General features: G+C 41.2%; 1 protein-coding gene across 2 annotated transcripts in view; it reads right to left on the bottom strand.

Annotated features, from left to right (window-relative positions):
• The window catches only part of Pcyt1b (phosphate cytidylyltransferase 1, choline, beta), a 62,966-nt gene that overhangs the window by 17,066 nt on the left and 24,877 nt on the right, over positions 1-21,023 (bottom strand). For both annotated transcript variants that reach the window (XM_032889650.1, XM_032889651.1), the window contains exons 2-5: positions 20,243-20,342; positions 16,351-16,467; positions 5,099-5,250; positions 2,688-2,766 (exon numbers count right to left, since the gene is read on the bottom strand). In XM_032889650.1, coding sequence (XP_032745541.1) covers positions 2,688-2,766; positions 5,099-5,250; positions 16,351-16,467; positions 20,243-20,342 — 448 coding nt within the window. The remainder of the gene's footprint in view (positions 1-2,687; positions 2,767-5,098; positions 5,251-16,350; positions 16,468-20,242; positions 20,343-21,023) is intronic.

Consider the following 21,023-nt stretch of genomic DNA (forward strand, 5'->3'; position numbering starts at 1 on the left):
GAACAGTTGAAAACTTTCTGGTAAAACAATCCATCCCATCTTTCTTTGAGACTGATGAAATGTCACTGATAGATTTTAGCAAGTCACTTAGACACAAAGGACATGAGCTTGCCCTGTGTAAACTCGGAGTCTCAGGTCTCTGGCTGAGTAACGGAAAGCAGATTTGGGACTGGGGGGATTTGCTTTGGCTGCTTGAGAGGTAGGTCTCTGAAAGAAGCCAAGCCCTCTGCTGACATAATGAGGCACCCAGCTTCCTCCAAATCCTAATTATTGCTCTGCTAAAAATATTCAGTAATGAGCATGATCAGAGAACCTTTTTTATCATGCTTTTCAGAATTGCAGCGTTTGGTTATGGAGCTATTTTAAGAAGCAGCAAAAAAAAAGCACATGTTAATAAAGCAACTTTCAACAGTAGTAGGCACTATCGGAATGATAATGAGAAACATGGGCCTTACAGTCTATTTCATCTCAGCTCCATCTTCCCATCCAGCTCTGCCAGAGGATTTTGACACTCAGTTCTGACAAACAGAGCATAAGGTTGCACCGCTTAATTTATACTCGTGATGTCTCTTGCTTCATTTAAACTGAGTTTTTGACTTTCCAAATAAGCCATAGAGTATAAAAGCTGTACGTGGGCTTTTCTGAGACTCTTCTACAGGGACCACTCTATGGCCTACTCTATAAGCATCCCAACTAGATCTTCACAGTGCCTCTTCCTCCTAGTGAGGCATCACTGGAGCAGGTTCGTGGACCCTAAGGATCTCTGTGCAAAGAAGTCACGTACACCTTAGTCCTAGGCCCTGCGCCCAAGGAAAAAAAACAGAAAGTAAATTTGGTGAATGGTCACACTGGTAAGTTGCCCATGTCCCACTGCATGGCCCCACAGGCAGCCCCCTAATTGGACTCAATGAGTTGACTATATTTTTAAGAAGAAGAAGAAGACATGAAGATAGAAGGTGAGAGTATTGGGGGTGTCTTTGAAAGGCTGTAGAGATAATTTGGGTTGGCCATGATCCAGTTATATTGTATGCATGTATGAAACTCTCAAGGAATAATTTGAAAAACCCTATATTTTAGAAAGAGATATACATAGTCACAAAATAATAATATAGGGACTAGAGAGACGGCTCAGCAGTTAAGAGCACTGATTGCTCTTCCAGAGGTCCTGAGTTCAAATCCCAGCAACCACACGGTGGCTCACACCCATCTGTAATGGGATCTGATGCCCTCTTCTGGTGTGTGTGAAGACAGCTGCAGTGTGCTCATATATAATAAATAAATACATAAATAAATAAATAAACAAATCTTTAAAAAAGAGAAAGACCCACAACTCCCTTGCCCTTGAATTTTGGTTGGCCGCCTCAGTGACATGCTTATACTTAAAAGGTCATATAAATGATGCTCTGTGACTTCCAAGGCCAGGCCACAGGAATCCTTATGGCAGCTGCTAAATTTGCTTATTCCTTAAACAGTTGCTCTCAGCCTTCATGCTGTGGCAACATGGAAACAATGTATTGGTGTTCCAGTGACACCTGTACCCCTGACCTCCGGGCTAACAGCTAACATCCAAAGCTGGCCACTATGTATATAATAACAGAGCCCCAAGCCATCAGAGGACTGAAGCTCCTATCAGCATCTAGAAATTACCATTTGAAAGAGTCAAGCAAAAAACACTCACAGCCAATGGTAGGATGCTTGCCTATGGAAAGTTCTAGGTTTGATCCCTAGTACTACATTTAAAACAAAACAAAAAACAGACATGGGGATTATGCCTTGAATCCCAACTCTTGGGAAGCAAGGACTGGCCATCTCTGTGAGTCCTGGGCCAGCCAAATGTACATGGTGATATCTAGGCCAGTCAGAATTACAGATCAAGAGTCTAAAAAGAAAAAATGCAGTGATAGTTCAGTGATTAAGAACACTTTCAGAGGTCCTGAGTTCAATTCTCAGCAACCACATGGTGGTTTACAACCATCTATAATGGGATCTAATGCCCTCTTCTGGTGTGTCTGGAACAACAGTGTACTTATATAATAAAATTAAAAAAAATTCCAAAGGATAAAAGAAGTACCCAGTCAAGCCCTCTGTTAAGATCCTGCCTCACAAAAATCATGAATAAAATCAGCCTTTTAAAATAACTACCTTGGGAGTCATATTGTTATTACTCTTTTACTAGAGACTAATCCATAAGGCGACTACTACCAGATATATGCTAAGGTAGCTAAGGAATTCTTAAGTAGAAATTCACTTAACCCTGGGGTCTCTTAGCTGGTTCTTAATCCCAAGGCAACTCTGCTGCTGTTTTTAGGGAAGGAAGAGTTAGCTTATGGCTCAGACCTTAAGAAGGTATTTGTTCCCCATGCTGTACCCCATTATAATGTAACTCACACACCAACCATGGCTTTTCTCCTCCTCTACAGCGTTTCTCAGCTTTCTGCAGCTTTCCAAGTTGGAAACATGGGACTTCTTCTCCTTGAATTCCTTACAAGCCAGGTTAGGACTGAAAAGTATCAGGACCCTGGTTCCTACCCGGCTCTCCTGAGTTCTAAGAGCTCTCTTGCAGAGGATGATACAGAGCCGGCAGCTGGGGCGATGCTGGATATTCCAGCAATCCATTTCCACATGCCGCAGGCCTAGGGCAGCTAGCTTTATGCTTGACTGTGTGCTGCGGACGGGGGATGCCTCACCTGCTTCCTTGATATGCTTATAAACGTCATCAGAACCGGCAGATGAGTACGGAATGTCATCGTGAGCCACAAAGTCAATCTATTGAAGAGAAAAGGGACATTAGCACTGGCATGGGGGCGGGGTTACAGATTTAAGAGGGACTCTTGAGTCCTCCCTTCTCCACCCCAACCCCAGGGCCTTTTAAAATAAAGTAGTTGTAGGATGCTGGCCTCTCGGCATAACAGCCATTAGCCATCTGCATCAGAACAGCTGTGACTACTTGCAGGAACCCTTCAAGGTCCGCCTCACAGAAGAAGGCCCTGTCATCTAGGTTATGGCACCAACTCATCTGAATTTCCTCATCAAGTCCTCCTGCTGTCAGGTGGGCTGTCCTCCTGGGGTGGTCAGCCATTATTTATGGTCAACTTGATGAGATTTAGACTCATCATGGGAACACATCTTTGGGGCATGTCTGGGGTGGGGGTGGTACAGTGAATCTTTAGGTTAGGTTAATTGAGTGGGAAGACCCACCCCGAATGTGGGCGGCACCATGCTAAGGCTTGGCTCCTGGACCAATAACAAGGAGAAAGTGAGCTGAGCATTGCTGCCATTGCTCTAGCTTCCTCACTCTGGATGCTGTGTGATCAGCTGCCTCTTGCTTCTGCTTCCACCCACTCATTATCAGGATGAACTATATCCCTGGGACGTACAAAATAAACCCCACCTTCCTCAAGCTGCTTTGGTGAGGTGTTTTGTCACAACAACGAGACAAGTAACTACTGTGCCCTCTTGAACAATTTCCCTCTAATCTGCACACCTGCTAAGCCTCACCCCTGTTTCCTACTACACCGGGTAAATACGTCTTACACACTGAGCTTTTATTCCATCTCAAGAGCTGGCTTAGATGAGTAGTTCAATTTACCAGAGTATCATTCCTACCTACCACTTACAAGTTACAAAACTCATTAACTGGATTCCTCAACCTCAACACCGATGACAATAAGGGCTAGATAATTTGGGGGTGTGTGTATATAGGTGTCCTGCTCATTGGAAGACACTGAACAGCATCTCATACCTCCCCCCACTAGATGTCACTGGCAGCCCCTAGCTAGGGCAACCAAAATGTTTCCATACATTGTCCTTTGGGGTAGAGATTCAAGGGAGAATTACTGGATTAAATGATATGTAGCAGTGCTTAAAAATAGAAACTAGTACATAGTAAGTACTCAGTACATATTTTATTGTTGTTATTAATTCTAGCCTTCACATTCAACTTAGTCCCCCCCTCTTCAATGCATAATAATAACCCAGGGTAGCCATGACACTGAACTCATTTTATATAATAGCAAAGTCCTTAGCACAGTGCTGGGCATATGGTAAATAATAAATGGCATTCATCATTGTCATTATTAGTATCCTCTAAACTGCCTGTCATGTGTTGAATATACAATATATGCTAAGTAAAAAAAAGCATGATTACTGGTAGTAAATCATATTGTAGTTTTTCCTCTTTTCTTTTCATTCTCACCAGGAAATTGTCTCCTCTGCTATTACCCATGCACATTTATCAGTGTTCTCTATTCTCTTCTGCATTGCGAATTTAAAAATAGAAAAGAAAATTCTTAGAACAGCTTAATCTTATTTTTTTGTGCTGCTTATAAAAGGAAAGAATAGCTCCTAGTGTGGGGCTGGTAGGGAGATACAAAGAACATAATTTGATGCAGATCAAAAGAATGTCTCATGTTTTCAACTAATAAAAATCTTATGTTAGTAGGGATTTCAGAGTCACGAAATCATAGATAGAAAGTTCTTTCCTTAAAGTCTCACCCCTGACCTTCCAGATAAGATGTGCATTCATTTGTCTCATGCCGAAGGATGCCTGTGAGTCTGTCATCACCAACAATGACAACCTTGGAGCTCTTACCACGGGCCAGCCAGTTTTCCAATTTTTTTACTAGGATTCTTTCATTAGCTCCTTAAAATGGTCCTACAGTGGTCCCATGAGGGGGACAGCAGTGTCATCCAGTTGTAGAGATGAAGTAATGAGTCCAGTGTGGTTAAGAATCTTGCTCATGGGGTTGGGGATTTAGCTCAGTGGTAGAGCGCTTGCCTAGCAAACACAAGGCCCTGGGTTCAATCCCCAGCTCCGAAAAAAAGAAAAAAAAAAAAGAATCTTGCTCATGGCTCTCTAGTTGGAACAGAGAGGCAGCATTTGGTCTTGGCTAGACCATCTCTAATCCCTGCACTCAAGAAGACAGCAGTCCTTACTTTTGGGCAAAAGAGAGGTGTTCCATCAAGTGATGCCACATGTTAGCCCCTAAAACTTGCCCTTTTTTGAAACTGGAAGAGTCTTTGGTATCCCTGGAATCTTGGCTACAGAGCCAGAGTTGATAATCTTGTTATAGGGAGAACATGCAAGAAAGAGAAGTACCTTGTGTTTTTCTAGAAACTCTGGAGTAAGAGTCCATGGTGCATCTCTGATGACTTCGTCCACGTAGCGACAGTGTCTGAGAGCTTCATATCTCTCTGCCTCATTCATCACAGTAAAACCTTTGAATTTGTGAGTCAGGTCATCACTGCAAACTGAAACAGGCGAAGATAAGTATTGCTGCCGCCCACTCCATGGTAGACTTGGCTTCTTCAGCAAGATGGAAGTTACAGTAGGTGCTTGGCATCACTGAACTCCGTTTTTTATAGGAACAAAGGATGAGGAGAGGAAAGCAAACCTAAATGTACTAGGAACCCAGGGTTTCATTTTACTGTTAACTATAGCTGCATTCTTTTTTGAGACTTTCATCAAAATTATTCTGCCCACTATCTAATGTGACTTTCCTATTTTTTTCCTCCTTCTAGCTCACTCTTGGGTGTCTGTGACTATTCAGAAATGAAATGACCAGCTGAAGAGACAAAGGAAAAAGGCCAAGAGGCCTGCATTGTACAAGGCTGGACTAATCAATATCAATTCCAATTCTTTCACATAATTATTATACTTAGTAACCCAATTAGAACACACACACACACACACACACACACACACACACACACACACACACACACACACAGGAGGAGGTAGGTATTGATTCCCTGGAGGGGGATGTGGTGATTAAACATTACACTCCACGATGAAGAGGTGAGAGTTATAAAACAGAAGTCTGATTGAACAGAGTCTAACCTTCCCATAACTTCTGGTTCTTTCCAGATCTCAGCTTCTAAAACCCTGAAGTGGGAATAGTAATTTCCTTTATCCCTGGCCTTAGAAAGAAATGGTTTTTATTTCTTGAAGATTTACTAAAATGGATTTTAAAATGAACTAAGCAAAGGTCATACTTACTCACCTATGTTTTGGATGGCTAAGGCAGGTTTCCTAATGTTTCCTATGTGCCCGGAGGAAAGGTAAGTACCATGTTTATTTACCAGGACCTGATGACTGGCTTACTGAAACGGTCAGAGCTGCCCTCACTACCTCTTGCAAGGAGATTTTTTTCCTTTTGAAGCATTATGTACACATAGTCAATTCTCCAATATCCTGCACCAAATCTGGCCACAGAGTTAAGTGTAGCCAACTGCCATGGTCAGCATCTCCAGAAAACATCCCTTCATGACTTCTTCATACATCTAATATCCAAGTCATCATCAAAATTGCTGCCTCTGCCTTCAAAGGACAAAGAAGGTCATTTATGGAACGATTCCTTTGGCCTTGGTACTCTTGATCAAAGGATATAAATTGTCAGACTGGAGGAGTAAGTTTTAGTAATCTAATGTATTGCATGGTGACCACTTAATGATACAGCTTGGTTTACTTTAAAATTGCTAAAACAGACTAACCACTCTTGCACAAACAAAAAAGTTAAATCAGTAAGGTGATGGATGTGTTATATGTATATAATTACTGATTTCTATATGTGGATCAAAACATCAAATTGTACCCAATAAATACACACACTTATTGTGCCAATGATAGTCATATGTTACTTTAAAACATGGTCAAGTTCTCAGAAGTTCATTGATAGTTGATTTCATAACTACAAATACTGAAGCATGCATTTATTCAAACTTACATGATACAGGTCAATAACTAGATGTTGCCTTAGTGCAACTAAGACTCAGTAAGCATAAGATGCATAGGACTACTGCCTATGTAAGATTGAATAGTGTTTTATAGTAAGCTATTTAAATAAGTAGGCATACTCTAAATTAACAATAGAAAATATAGTATAACCAGGATTTGGTGGCACATACCTATAACCCCAGCATTAGAGAGGCTGAGGCAGGAGGATCATGAATTTGAGGCCAGCCTGAGATATATAACAAAACCTTATCTCATACACACAAAAAAAGTAAAATATAGTAAAGCTATTTAAGCCAGTAAGATAGTCGTTTCTTATCATTATAGAGTATTGCACGCTGCCTATAATTGTACAGACTGTAATGTTTTGGAGGTGAAGACTCACTGTACAGCCTGTAGAGGCTAAGCTTTAACTTAAATGTTGGGATTATAAGTGTGCACAACCATGATTGGTGTGGCTGTTTCGTTTCCTGATGAATAGTACCCGGACCATTGTTGTTTATTATTTTAAATAAATAAATAAAATAAAATTTTTATCTGTAAGTACACTTTGACCACACACATCCACACGAGTCTAAAAAAAATCTCTAGACACATACATACCAACACATACAAACACACCTCCATAGCTCCTGTCTATTTACATCTTCTATAAATACTTCCTGAGATACTCTCTATTGTTGCAATTTAAATTATCAAAACATCAACTGTATGGCTGCATCATCAAAGGAACTTATTAAATACAAAAATAAGTAACTGAGTCAGGCATGATAGTGCACACCTTTAGGCCCAGCACTCTGGAGGCTGAGGCAGGAAGATCTATCTGAGTTCTAAGCAGCCTGGGCTACATAATGAATTCTAGTTCAGCGAGGGCTCATAGTGAGACCCTGTCTCAGAAGAAGAAACTGTGTGTGATCACTCATTTATTTTGTACTAACAAATGGGGATCCTTTTGCTCCTGTTTCCAGTTCTCACTGTTTTCAAGACCACACGGGAGACAATGTCAGCTTATCGGAACCACTTGGTTTTCAGTCAGTTGCAGTAGGCCAGCATTAGAGCCATGGTGCAATCTAGAAAACGTGTACAGCTGAGCATGCAGCAGAGGAAGTAAGAAGAAGCAGGTAGCAGAGGTGTTACCTACATCGCTACATGGCTTTGCCAGTGTTTGGGATTTTATAGCCCTGTCAGTCAAATGGGAAAACAATCTATATGTTGTCAATGTTTTTAGTTTAAATAAAGAAGTCACCCCTACTAGGCTTCTTATCACCTGGAATGAAAACTGGTCTATGATGGCTGTGTCTTATAGCATATTGTCATAGCTGCGTGTGTCATGGAGTGTTCTATATCTGGCCAGGATAACAACCTAGGGACAGCACCTTTTTAAATGGAAAACAGAAAATCTCTCTCTCTCTCTCTCTCTCTCTCTCTCTCTCTCTCTCTCTCTCTCTCTCTCTCTCTCTGTGTGTGTGTGTGTGTGTCTGTCTGTCTGTCTCTCTCTGTGTATGTGTCTGTCTGTCTGTCTCTCTCTGTGTATGTGTCTGTCTATCTGTCTGTCTCTCTCTGTGAGTATGTGTCTGTCTGTCTGTCTCTCTCTCTCTCTCTCTCTGTGTGTGTGTGTGTGTGTGTGTGTGTGTGTGTGTGTGTGTGTGTGTGTGTGTACTCTCTCTGGTGGGTTCCATACAGCTCTGTCTTTGACAAACTTTATAAGTGATTTTGATGCTTACAACATTTGCAAGTCCCCTGAGGCACAATATGAACAACTTGAGTAAAGAGACCTACTTGTCTCTAAATCATCCATCATGGTCAAAGGCAGGAGAGGGTGTAGGAGGGCAGCTAGGAGAGCCGTAATGACTAGGTATTGATGCACTGATGGTGTCAGCTTTTGACTCCATAAATAGGAACCATTTGTAGGCTACAGTATTCTATTTAAAAGCGGGTCTAGGACTTTTTAAATGTTCTTCTAGGACTTTAAGGGACTACATGAAGAAACATATTGAGTAGAAATGAATTTCAGATCTGTTGGTTTTATATTTCAGACAGCGCAAAACTAGGTCCAGTCCACAGCCTCCTCCCTTTGGAATCGGCATCAGAGCAGTTTCATAGGACTTTTAGATGACTGACATAACAGCCTCCTGATAGACTGCAAAGAAAACAAACATCCTGTTTACGGCAACGCACGGCTCTTTTCATACTCCAGGAGTGACCTCAAGAAGCAGCTGAATATGCTGACCCACATTGTTGAAACATTAATTATGCCCAAAGCAGCATTGTCGTTCTTGAGTCTTGGCAAATGCACTCTGACAACAAACTCTAAGCAGTGGTGTTCCATGGATGGATTCACTGTACTCTGGGAGCTCACGCTGTGGCTAACCTATCCTGGCAACTTACTGTGCACAAGGAGAAGCACCCTGCTGGAGAAGAAAATAGCACAGGACTTGAATTTTGGATCCCCAAACTCAGAATCTTTTTGTTTTGTTTTTTTGTGTTCATTTTTTTTAAGACAGGCTCTCTTTGTGTAGCCTTGGCTGTCCTGAAACTCTCTCTGTAGAAAGGCTAGCCTCAAACTCATAGAGATCTGCCTGCCTTTGCCTCCCAAGTGCTGGGATTAAGGGCTTATAACAGCATTTGGCAAAGACTTGGATTCTTTTTTTTTTTTTTTTTTTTTTTTCGGAGCTGGGGACCGAACCCAGGACCTTGCGCTTGCTAGGCAAGCGCTCTACCACTGAGCTAAATCCCCAACCCCAAGACTTGGATTCTAATCCCAGTTCTGCCCCACATTTACTAGAAAAGCTGTCCAGATGTGAACTGTCTAGTCTTTAAAATAGGGTAAAATTTTTGAGAGTTCAATATGATGACCATGAACAGAGAGTAAGACTCTAAAATATTAGCCACTTATTAGTAATAATAGTAATATTGGACCACTGGTGGGAATATTCCTTTAGGTTTTGTGCTGTCCTTTCCTTGCCCCAACTCGAATTGCTTGTCCAGGGCTCTTGCTGCAAACTGCTTGTGGAAGTGCTAATGCCCACTATGCTGGAAGACAGTTTGCCTTTCTGGCTACAGCTCCTTGGGGCATTTGTATAAGGGACATGGTAACAAAAGAGAGTTCATCAAACAGTGGGCAAAAGGCTAAACATCTCTGGAAACCACACGCAGCAGGGCTAGCAGCAGAACCTTAAGAGAGATGAGGGATGAGCATCTCTGGTAATTGATGTTCGCATCTGGGTGCAGACCTCAAGAGCCTTAGCTGAGAATGGTGCAATGAATTCGCTCTCTGCTGGGAATTATCTGGAGCTGGATGAAGAGGGCTGTGGGGAATGGGAGCTGGGCTGAAGACTAGGAAACCCCTCTCCTGTTTTTACAGAGGTTTCAGACACTTGGCTGCAGAACGACTGCACAAGAAGGACTGAGACTGCATTTCCCATCTGCCACGAAAACTGGAATCCTAGAAGAATATGTTTTTTAAAGAGCTATTTTCATTGTTGTTTATATTTCCACATTACAAGGGGAATCAAATCTTGAGCCTCCTGAATAAAAGACAAGTGGTCTACCACTGACCTGTATCCTCAGCTGTAATTAATGAAAATACAATAAAGTATAAACCCAAGTTTGTGAATTAACGTTTACCTGTGCTGTACTAGGTCTCACCATCATAGTAGTAACAGTTCTGTATTTATTGTTTTATTCTGTTTCCTTCCTTTGCAGTGGAGGTAGGTGTTCGGTGAGACTTACGCTTTAAAGAAATGTTTCGGCTTTAAAAAATTCCCTTTCTTGTAAAATTTTAATTTATGGAGCTGTACCCCTTAATATTAAAGTGGATTTTTAAAAGTACTTTGTAAGTGGAAAGTCTGTTCATTAAAATGCTGCCAACATGGTAAGACTGTACAGGAAAAAATTTAAATCATTATTGGTTGCATGCTTTCAAAAATCACACATGCAAGTACTGTAATCATAATGCAAATATGTTACTAAAATTCAAAAGTAAACCATAGCACTTCTAGTTTCTGATCCTTTAATGAATTACTTCTGGAGAGCAGTAAAATGGCTTGGCAGGCAAAAGCACTTACAGGCAAGTCTTACAACCTAACTTGGATCCCTGAGACCTATATGGGAAAGAACCAAAGCACATACAGGCATGCACGCATGTGTGTGTGCACACCACACACACACACACACACACACACACACACACAGATGCACGCACACACACACAGACACACACAGACACACATATACATACATACACACATACACAGAAAAACAAAAAAATATATAAAGCAATAATTTCTGTTGAACACTGAAGACTTCCACCAACTACCTGTCCATGTATGTGGATCAAAAACAGTGGTTTTATGAATGAAACCACCCAAAGGAATTCCTACCATACGCCCACCAGTTGATGTAATTAATATGACATATCCTTTCAACTCACCACAAGCATTAATATTTGTTCACACATTAGTTCCAGAGCCAGCCATTCAACCAACAAAACAGAATGGCTTTTCCTTAAATGTGCCCTAACTCTCCTCAGGCTAGAGGTGTCTGTCATTAAGCTTGTTTGTGATACTCTAAAAAGATAATCTAAGCCAAAGGTCTCTACTGATAACACATGGTCCCAAAGGCATGCAGGGGTGGCTCAGGGGTGGCTTGAGAACAGGGAGCTTTAAAGGAACCAATGTCTAGAACATCAGCTTCTAACAGTATAATTTCCTAAAATTAATATGCCAGAGAAAGTCGTTTTCATATGAAACAGACCTCACTGCAATTTTCAAAAGAGGCGCCATGCACACCTTACTGTGGTGCATTGCAAGGGTGAGGAGTAAACTTTCAGGGCAAACTTTAAAGAACATTCAGAGCACCCTGAACCTAGAAACCAGTGCTTCTCACCTTGCCTAATGCTATGACCTTTAATAGAGTTCCTCATGTTGTGGTGACCCCAACCATAAAATTATGTTCATTGCTATTGCATAACTGCCATTTCTGCTGTTATGAATCATAATGTAAATGTCTGATATGCAAGATATCCAATATGCAACCCCTGTGAAATGGCATCCCACCGCCATACCCATCAAAGGGGTTGTGACCCACAGGTTGAGAACCACTGGTCTAGTGCCTCCTTGTCTTTCCCTCCTATATACAGATTTCTGTTACAAGTGAAAACCAGTGTTAGGAAGCAAACAGAGTAGAATGGAGAATGATGCAAATTTTGGCCTAACAATTTTGCTTCTGCTTCTCTTATCTATTATCAGAGAACACATGGATCTTGAGGGGCAAGGTCCAGGAATTCAAAGTAAACGGAGCACTGGAAAGAAATATTGAATGTGAAAAATAGCTTTTTCATGTAGTTAAGGGTAAGCATTTTTCCAGCTATTCTCAACACTCATATTGAATCCTAAAATGGCTTTTCTCTTGTAGTTAAGAGTAAGCATTTTTTCCAGCTATTCACTTCAAAATCACTTTAATAAGCCAAAGCTCTATAGACTGGTACGGCTGCATCTCAAAAATGTATCTGGAATATTTTCCAGAATTATAAAAATTTTAAGATATACTGGAATAAAGGCATGGGTAAAACATTTACATTATTTTTACATGCATTACACTATATTTTACATGCATTATTTTAAAGGAAGTTAAAAAACTATTTTATAAATTCCCATCATAAAAAATTTCATTTATAAATATGCCTTATCCAATTTCATCTTCTAAAATGTTTGTTTTCTACTTCCTTGTGATAAAAACTAAACTTACCTACAAATCATTTTTAGTAATATGCTTCTTTCTCTCTTTAAATACATAGGGAACTTTTAATCATGGTACCTAATAAAGATAATTGAGCTTATTTCTGACTTTTATACTTGATTTTATGGAGTTATTCCTGAAAGCCAAATAATACAATCTGACATGCACACTAAACATTTAAAAAACAAATAACATGCCATTTATTTTATTTCTTTTCATTTTGTTTTATTTTATTATGAGACAGGGTTTCTGCGTGTAGCCCTAGCTGCCCTGGAACTCACTCTCTAGACCAGGCTGGCCTCCAGCTCAGAGATCCACCTGCCTCTGTCTCTTTAGTGCTGGGATTAAAAGCTTGTGCCACTGTGCCTAGCTCAAAATAATATGCCTTTCAAAAAGACACTTCTCATGTGAAACCCTGCCTCAAAGGGGAGATGGACCCGCAGTTAAGAGCAAGCATTGCTCTTGAAAGGACCTCAGTGTGGTTGTCAGCGTCCTCAGGAGGTGGCTGACGGCCTGACTCACACCATCTGTAACTTTAGTTCTAAGGAGATGCAACACCTTCGGCTGCAAATACCTGCACTCACATGCACGTACCCACCTCACACACACACACACACACACACACACACACACACACACACACACACACACACACACGAGTGAAAAAAAGAGAACACATCTTTTTTAAAATCTATATTTTTCTTCTTATAAATACCCTATAATTTCATCTGTGAATTATATTGCATCTCAACAAATTAAGTATGCTGGCTCACCGTCTTCTTTATAACATTTGTTGGATCTTTATTATTTTAATCTTGAATGATTGTGTGTGTGTGTGTGTGTGTGTGTGTGTGTGTGTGTGTGTGTATAATGATCATTTCTTGGTATTTTTTATAAAGCTTCCTGGAATGTATTAATATAGTTGAATAAAAAACCATTATGCTGATCTCCAGGTTTTTAGTAAATCTGATAATAAGGCCCCATTTTGCCTGTTAAAGAAGGTATGCTCTGCAAATCCAATAGGTTAAAATCCTAGCCTCAGTACTTTGTTTTTTAAAAAATGTTTTAAAAGTAACTGCCAAAAATATTTGTTTTTCCAGAAATCGTTGGATTGGTGATGGTGTAACACGATTACCGATACTTCCATTTCCCCTCTCTTTTCCATGTATCTGCTTGAATAAGTTGCTTTCAAGTAAAGTAGCAAGGGTGATAATTAGGAGCCATTTGATAAGTCTTGATAAAACCTTTTGTTACAATTTCCCAGAAAGGGAAAGAACAAATGATTCTAAAAGCTTAGTAACAGATCCCTTTGCAGGTCAGAGCATCTCCAATCCATTCTTTGCAGATCTTGTCAGGCTGCCACTTGACAAGCCAATGAGACTGCTTTAACGACAACAAGAAACTGTGTTCATCCAGTTACATCTGTAGCAGAGGATGGCCTTGTTGGGCATCAATGGGAGGAGAGGCCCTTGGTCCTGTGAAGGCTCGATGCCCTAGTGTAGGGGAATGCCAGGGTGGGGAGCTGGGAGGAGTGGGTGGGTGGGTGAGGGAGCATTCTCATAGATGTGGGGGGTGGAATAACAGGTTTCTGGAGGGGAAACCGGGAAATGGGACAACATTTAAAATGTAAACAAAAATGCAATTAAAAAAATGGTTCATTGAGCTAAAGAATTCAAGGAATCGCGTGATTTCACATTAACTGACTCCTCCCATTCCTATCTGTATATTTATGAACAAGTATTTCAGTACTTACTATAAAGTAAGGGAAGCATAAACAAGTTATTGTTATACCTTGCCTTGATCTTGCAATAAGCTATATTTACCCATAGATACAATCCATAAATAAGAATATCCTATTCATCTTACTAAAAGAGAAAATGCTGATCAAATTTATTTTTGTTTAACAATCGCTTATCAAAATGTGTAATGTGGTACTTGTGTTCGGATTTACACACCTATTTCTTCTTTAGAACTATGACAGAGGCAACTAAAAGATTTGCAAGCACTGAAGTATCACACTAAGAAAATTATAGGCAAGAACAAGTTTGAAGAGAAAATGGAAATTTATAAAGTATTAGAAAAAATAGTTTGTTTTGTATTCTACAAATATATAATGGCACATTTCAAAGTTTTTACACACCACTGGAGGCATGTAAGTGACTGAAAAATAATGTTTAATTAAGTTAATTAAATCGTTTTGGGATAGGCAGGGTTTGCTGAATGGTTCAAACTGGCCTGAAACTTGCTACCTACATAGCCCAGGTTAGCCTCAAACCCATGATTCTCCTACCTTAACCTCCCAAATTCTTGTCTTATAGTTATATACCAGCATATCTGGGCACAAATTCAGTGTTATCATTCTGGCTCCTGGTGTAGTATATGTTACCACACCATGGTAAAAAGGAAGAAATAACTGAAATAATCAATATGCTTTCATACATTTATCAGAGAAATAAAGGGAAAGGGCAACCCGTTGTTAAAGGGAAGAGAAGTGAAGGAAAGAGACAGAAAGGATAAGAGAGGGAAACGAAGAAGGGAGGGAAGGAGGAAGAGAAAGACAGAATATGAACATATAGAATATACATCACAATGCACTGAACCGGCAATCCATAGACAAAAACCTCTCAAGGTGCCAGTGGCAGCAAGATGTAAAGTGACAGCTTGCCGAGGCTCATGTGAACCCATGAGAGGGTTCAACATTCTGGGTTACATAGTTAATTATGACCCACCCATACCAAACCTCCTCCGGGCTCAGATCACCTAAGTAACTGAAACCCACATGCTTCCAAGGCCTTCCCAGGGCCACAGTAGCCTAGAAGACTCCAGGTGGCAGCACTCAGTCTAAAGATGGGACAGAGAAGTGAGCAAGAAACAGTCTCTCCTTTGGGTCCCTTCGTATGACTGGCCTCGTAGCCATTGGTTTTCTTGTCATTCTCCAAGAATTCCATTCAACAGTTACATGGTTAGTACCCTTTGTAAAATTTGCAAGTTTCCTTCTGAAATTTCCAGAAAGTAGTTTGTACACTTGCATAATAGAACATGGTACTAGACACTGGGATGTTCTGGCTGTCTATTTTTTCCCTCTCGGAGACCTCAAGGATTATTATAGTGCTTAGTCCAATGCAGGGCCATGGGAAGTGATCACAGGGGATGGCTATGAAGCTCGTCACAGTGAATGGATGTACTGCTTCCAGAGCTGCAGAAGTGACATGCAGGTTTCCCCATGTCAAGTACTAGGTCATCACCAAAATTAGAATAGGTGAGTCTTCTAGAGGAGGAAAACTTCAGTCTACGCCAAGCCATATTTCTCTTTCCATTCTCTTAGGAAGTTATCAGCTCCTTCACTGTGAGCCAAGATGGCCTGGGCGTAGAAATCTCTTTCTTTATCACACTGTACTCACTCGTACAACCAATTAGGTCCATCCTATTCGCATGGCACTGTACTAAGTTCTGCAGGTCACACACGAATAGCATAGACAATGACCTTATGCACCATCAATCATCCCAAATCCTTTTAGTTGTCCAAGATTTGAAATCCTTGATCCTCTAGAAAATTTTAGAAACTCAAATTGGATCATGTCACAAATAGCAGGAGAAAAGCATTAGTGGAAAATATGAGGTGGCTACCCTTGGTGGTATCATTAATCTGTCTCTCTCTCTCTCTCTTTTTCTCTGGTACAGTGGTACACAATTTCATGATGTAATTTCTCCTATGGTTTTAAATGTCACTTTAAATTTCAGGTATTGAACAAGTGAGGTGGTATGGGCTGAACTGGAAACATTAACAATGTCAGATTTTATTGATGGACATCTGAAAGGGGTACTTTGCAGAAAGCGTATTATAAGGCAGTTTCTGGACAAAGAAATGCACTTCTTACCTCCTACCAACAAGTAGCTGTTGGGAAACAGGGTTTTTGCTTGCATAAGTGCCCTTGCATGACCTGAGTGGAAGAGGTCGAATATTCCGTCTGCATACACTCTAACAGGCCTGTCAACTGCGGAAGAAAGAGACACAGTTAACACAACTACACAATAAGGAACCCCCATTACCTTCCATTAGGACAGAGCCACAGGTTTACCTACAGAAGGCACAGTATCTATATATTATCAGTTTAACAACAGTGCATAGAATTGATTTTTAAAAAATAGACCCTTTGAAAGTTGTCAAAATACAACCAAAAAAATTAAGAACACAGCATACAGTGTTTCCCAACAAGGAAAACAAACACAGAGGACTGGCTGTTCTCTTCATCCCGCTTAGAATCTAGATGTCTGATCATTGAAATCTACCCACTACTAGAGAAACTAGGGCTGCCTTTTAGAGTTTTTCATTTTGTTCATTAATGATTTTAGACATGGACTTGGAAGGAGACCTGAGGCCAATTGTAAGCATTTAAGTGAGTCCTGTTCTCAAAGACAGGGATTCTTTGGTGTCTGACATTCAATGCTCAGACTGTTGGTCATTTTTCTTTCCCATTCCGAAGTTCATGGGTGACTGAAGTAAGCTGTGATAGGGATGTTTTCATGCCATAAATAGGGAAAGGCTACACAACAAGGCTCACTTCACCTTAGAAAGCACAATGTTTCCCGGCATATCATTGTACAACGCCACTCTGGGGCGTAAGATAAAGGCAGCATGGGCCAGGCCCAAACGTATGAGGCAGTCAGTGCATCAGTTTTGTATATAGGGCTGGTGCTTTGGATTAGAAGCAATCAATTGGTCCTTTAGTCCCTTCTGGTCTCGCAGGATGCTATTGCTGATCCATACTAGAAACCAATTTCCTTTGACTCATGCCGAGTGGCTGGGTTTCATCAGTGTAGTATATAAAGTGATCACAACATGGAGGGAGAGGGCTGTTGTTCCTGATATCTTAATCCTGATAGACAAGAAAAAGAAGAGGAGGAGGAGGAAAGGGGAAGTAAGGAGAGGGAAGGACGGAGGGAAAGAGAGGGAGAGAGGGAAGAAGGGAAAAAGAGGGGGGGTGGGCATGCATACCATGGTATCATCAAAGTCATCAGAGGATGACTTTGAGAAATCTGTTCACTGCTATTGGATTGGGGGCTCACAGTCAGTCCACCATGCCAGTGCAGCAAATAGTTTCACCCACTGAGCAATTTCACTAGCCTGGTGATATTTTAAATAAACATAAGAATTCTATTGGCTTTTAAAATATACACATATATTATATTCATGCTATAAGATGAAATATTAAGGGGATGGGATATGACCTCACGGTAGAGTGCCTAGCATGTAACAAGGGTCTGAGTTCAGCGTCAGTCACACACACACACACACACACACACACACACACACACACACACACACACACACACAAAGGGGAACTGAACTCAAAAGAGATCATCGCAAACTTCCATTAACTGATTTAGGATTTAGATCTAAAATTGTGATTAGTTATTGATGCAACCCGACCTTATTAATTTAGAACATAAAGAAATATCACATTAATAGATTCAGATGGTACAATCTTGCTAATAAATTAAATTTCTGCAATAAAAAATCTAGAGATTTTATGTCAGTCTGAGAACTGCAACTATTTTCAATTATATACTATTTTGAACAAACAGAATTGCTTTCACAGGATGATACTGTATTCTAAATAAGGCGCAGTAAACAGAAAATGCTCTGAAATAACAAACTGTCTAATGAGGGATCTTGGATTTCAATGCTCTTATTCAATTGCAATTCAATTGAGGAAAATTTGTTTTAAGATATAAATCCCACAAGAAAGCAGATGGCAGTTTTGTGGAAGTTTTTGTTAGCGATTCAGAGGTGATCAGGATAAATGAATTCAGGAAGCAGAGAGGAAGAAAAGTAAAGAAAGACGCCATAATTACTGGGGGAAAGGCCATTTAGTAAATTTCAAGACTATCTGTAGAGTTGATTTTGCAGTCAGATCACTTTTTAAAATTGTAATGTGTCAGCAATTTCCAGACTGGGAAACTCCTACAGGGCCCAAAGCAAAAAGAGGAACCTGGTTCCTTGGTCTCTTCAAGGGATGGGGGAATGAGAAAAAGAGGGAAGGGGCAGAGAGGGGAGGAGAGGTGGGCAGGGAGAGAGACTATGGATAGATCGACAGAGGTCAAAATGGAGCAAATGATTACAGTGAAAGCGTTGTTTATCTGCTGCACTCACATACCTACCCTCACGGCAGGGCCTGTGGATGTTTTCACTTAGTCCCGAGACTAGCTGAGGACAGCACTCACCCAGAAGGCCTTTGTACTGGACGAAATAGGGGTGAGACAATAGAGACTTAGTCCTACCTCTACCCAGTTATGACACCAGTTCTCTAATCTTCTCAGGTTTTTCAAAGATTAAGTTAGATAGGGCATATTCTGGCACTGAGATCCCAGCCTTCCTACCTGGGAGGTTGTCAAGAGTTACAGTTTACTGGGTCCCAGCTCAAGCAGACAAACTCATACTCCAGTGCGAAATCCCAGACATCAAGTCCTCCTGGTGACTGATGCAGGCTCCAGTATAAGAAGCCTTGCCACTTGCCAGCTGAAGGGCCTTATGCAGCTTTGCAACCTCTCTAAGCCTTCGTTTCCTCGTGTATGAAATACTGAAAGACTTGGCCATGTTGAATTGTGAGAGGAAAATGATAGGATACATATAAAGGCCTTAGGACCTTGTACACATTGAGTAGATGCCTAACACTCGTCGTTGACACACTGTCCTCTGCCCTGTGGATTCCTTTAAACTTGGGTTGTCTGCGTGTTGCAGTGGCAGTACAAGCTCAGTCTGTTTTACCATCATCAATGCCTTAAATCTCAACTTGCTCAACTAGTCATATTTTTCACTCTGTCCCAACCAACCGGGCTGGTCCACATTTACCCCCAGACAGCTGTCTAGCTCTGTGCTTTCCTGCACTGTTCCGATTCTACCCCTACAGAATGACTGTTTTCTGTTGGCATGGTCCAAAAGTTCTGTCAAAAGAACAAGCTATGTTCTGCACCCTCCGTTAGGGCTTGCCTGACCTCTCCAGGCCATGGGAATGTGCCGTTCTCTGAACTGTCACTTATCATCAGTGTTGTACAAGCATACATGTGCCCGTGGCTTTTACTCATGTCTAACAGTCTTGCCTCTTTAATTACCACGAAAGCATGGGGAGCAGACATGGTACTTTATAGTTCTTCTCATCCCCATTGCTCTTCTGACATAAGGTACAGGAACGGATGGAGGAATACACTACTAGAACAGAACCTAGTCTTTTTAGGGCTCGCTTAAAACATAAAAATGAAGACATTTCAGAACAGGTACAATTATAGTGACTTAGTTCATCAACCCCTTGAAAATGGAATTTTTACGGAACCCGTCTGTCACAAAAGCCATGTGGAACAAGACATTGTCCCTGTTTTGCCAATGAGAAGATAAATCCAGACCTTTTCATGAGTCGCCAGAGTCTGTGGAACTAGTAAATGACAGAGCTTGGCCTTAAGCATCTCCTGCGTTTTTACCTTGGCAACCTTGATTTGTCTAAGTTATTGCTGTTTTATTTTTTTTTAACAATAGAATCTTATTCTTTAGCCCAGGTTGTCTTGGAACTAACTACACAACCCACGATGTTCCTGAATTCACAGCTGCCCTTCTCCTTCGGCCTCCTCAGTGCTGAGATTACAGTTGTAAGTCCTCATACTCAACTACCCACTAGTATTGTCCTCCATTCTCCCGCTGTACTAAGATTCCACTCTGAAAGTAAGCTCCGTTCACACAATGCTTTGTGAGAACTTCAGATGTCGAGACAGCCTCACCTGGAGTTCCTAAGCGGGCCTGAGTAATGGTCAGTTTTTCATGAGGTGCTTGGCACTGGCAGCTGGACTCATCGGCAAATGGGGCTGGTGCAGTCAGGGTCTAGAAGGAGAAAAGAGAAGGGAATACATTCTGATCAAGATTTCTTCAGCACCATCCTCCTCCCTTGAAGTTTCCCGTTTGGTAGGCAGGTACGACTACGAAGAGAATAGCAGGTCACGATGGCTCACACCTGTCGTCCCCGTGTTTAAGTGAAGAGCCCAAGGCAGGATGATCACAGTAAGTTCCAAGCCAGCCTGAGCTATGGAGTGAGTTCCTCAGTGTTCCACAATGGCTCGGGCTTCAGAGAGTGAGACTGGCGGGGCTAGCGGGAAGAAGTAGAATATATCTGCTGGGCCTGCCAGAGCAATATTGTCCTCCTAGAAATAAAGCTTTGTCACAGTCCCTTCCCCCTCCTCTTTAACTCACACATCAGGAATATTAAGAGCTAGTCAGGCATGGTGACTTACACATGTAATCTCCACACTCAGGAGACTGAGACTGGAGGATGGAGAGTTCAAGACCAGCCTGAGCTATAGAGTGAAACCCTGTATTCAAAACTAAGAACGAATAAAAGAAAAAAGAAGAAATAGCAGGTTTGTACGGTGCCTACCATATGCCAGGGGTTAGATGAGATGCTCTGGGGCTGCCATCTCTTTCTGGCCTCCCAACAGACTATGCTGCATACATACTATGCCTATTTCACAGAAAAGGCAACCGAGGTTCAGTAAGATTAAGAAATAT

The sequence above is a fragment of the Rattus rattus genome, chromosome X (assembly GCF_011064425.1).
Source record: "Rattus rattus isolate New Zealand chromosome X, Rrattus_CSIRO_v1, whole genome shotgun sequence".
Classification (NCBI taxonomy): domain Eukaryota; kingdom Metazoa; phylum Chordata; class Mammalia; order Rodentia; family Muridae; genus Rattus; species Rattus rattus.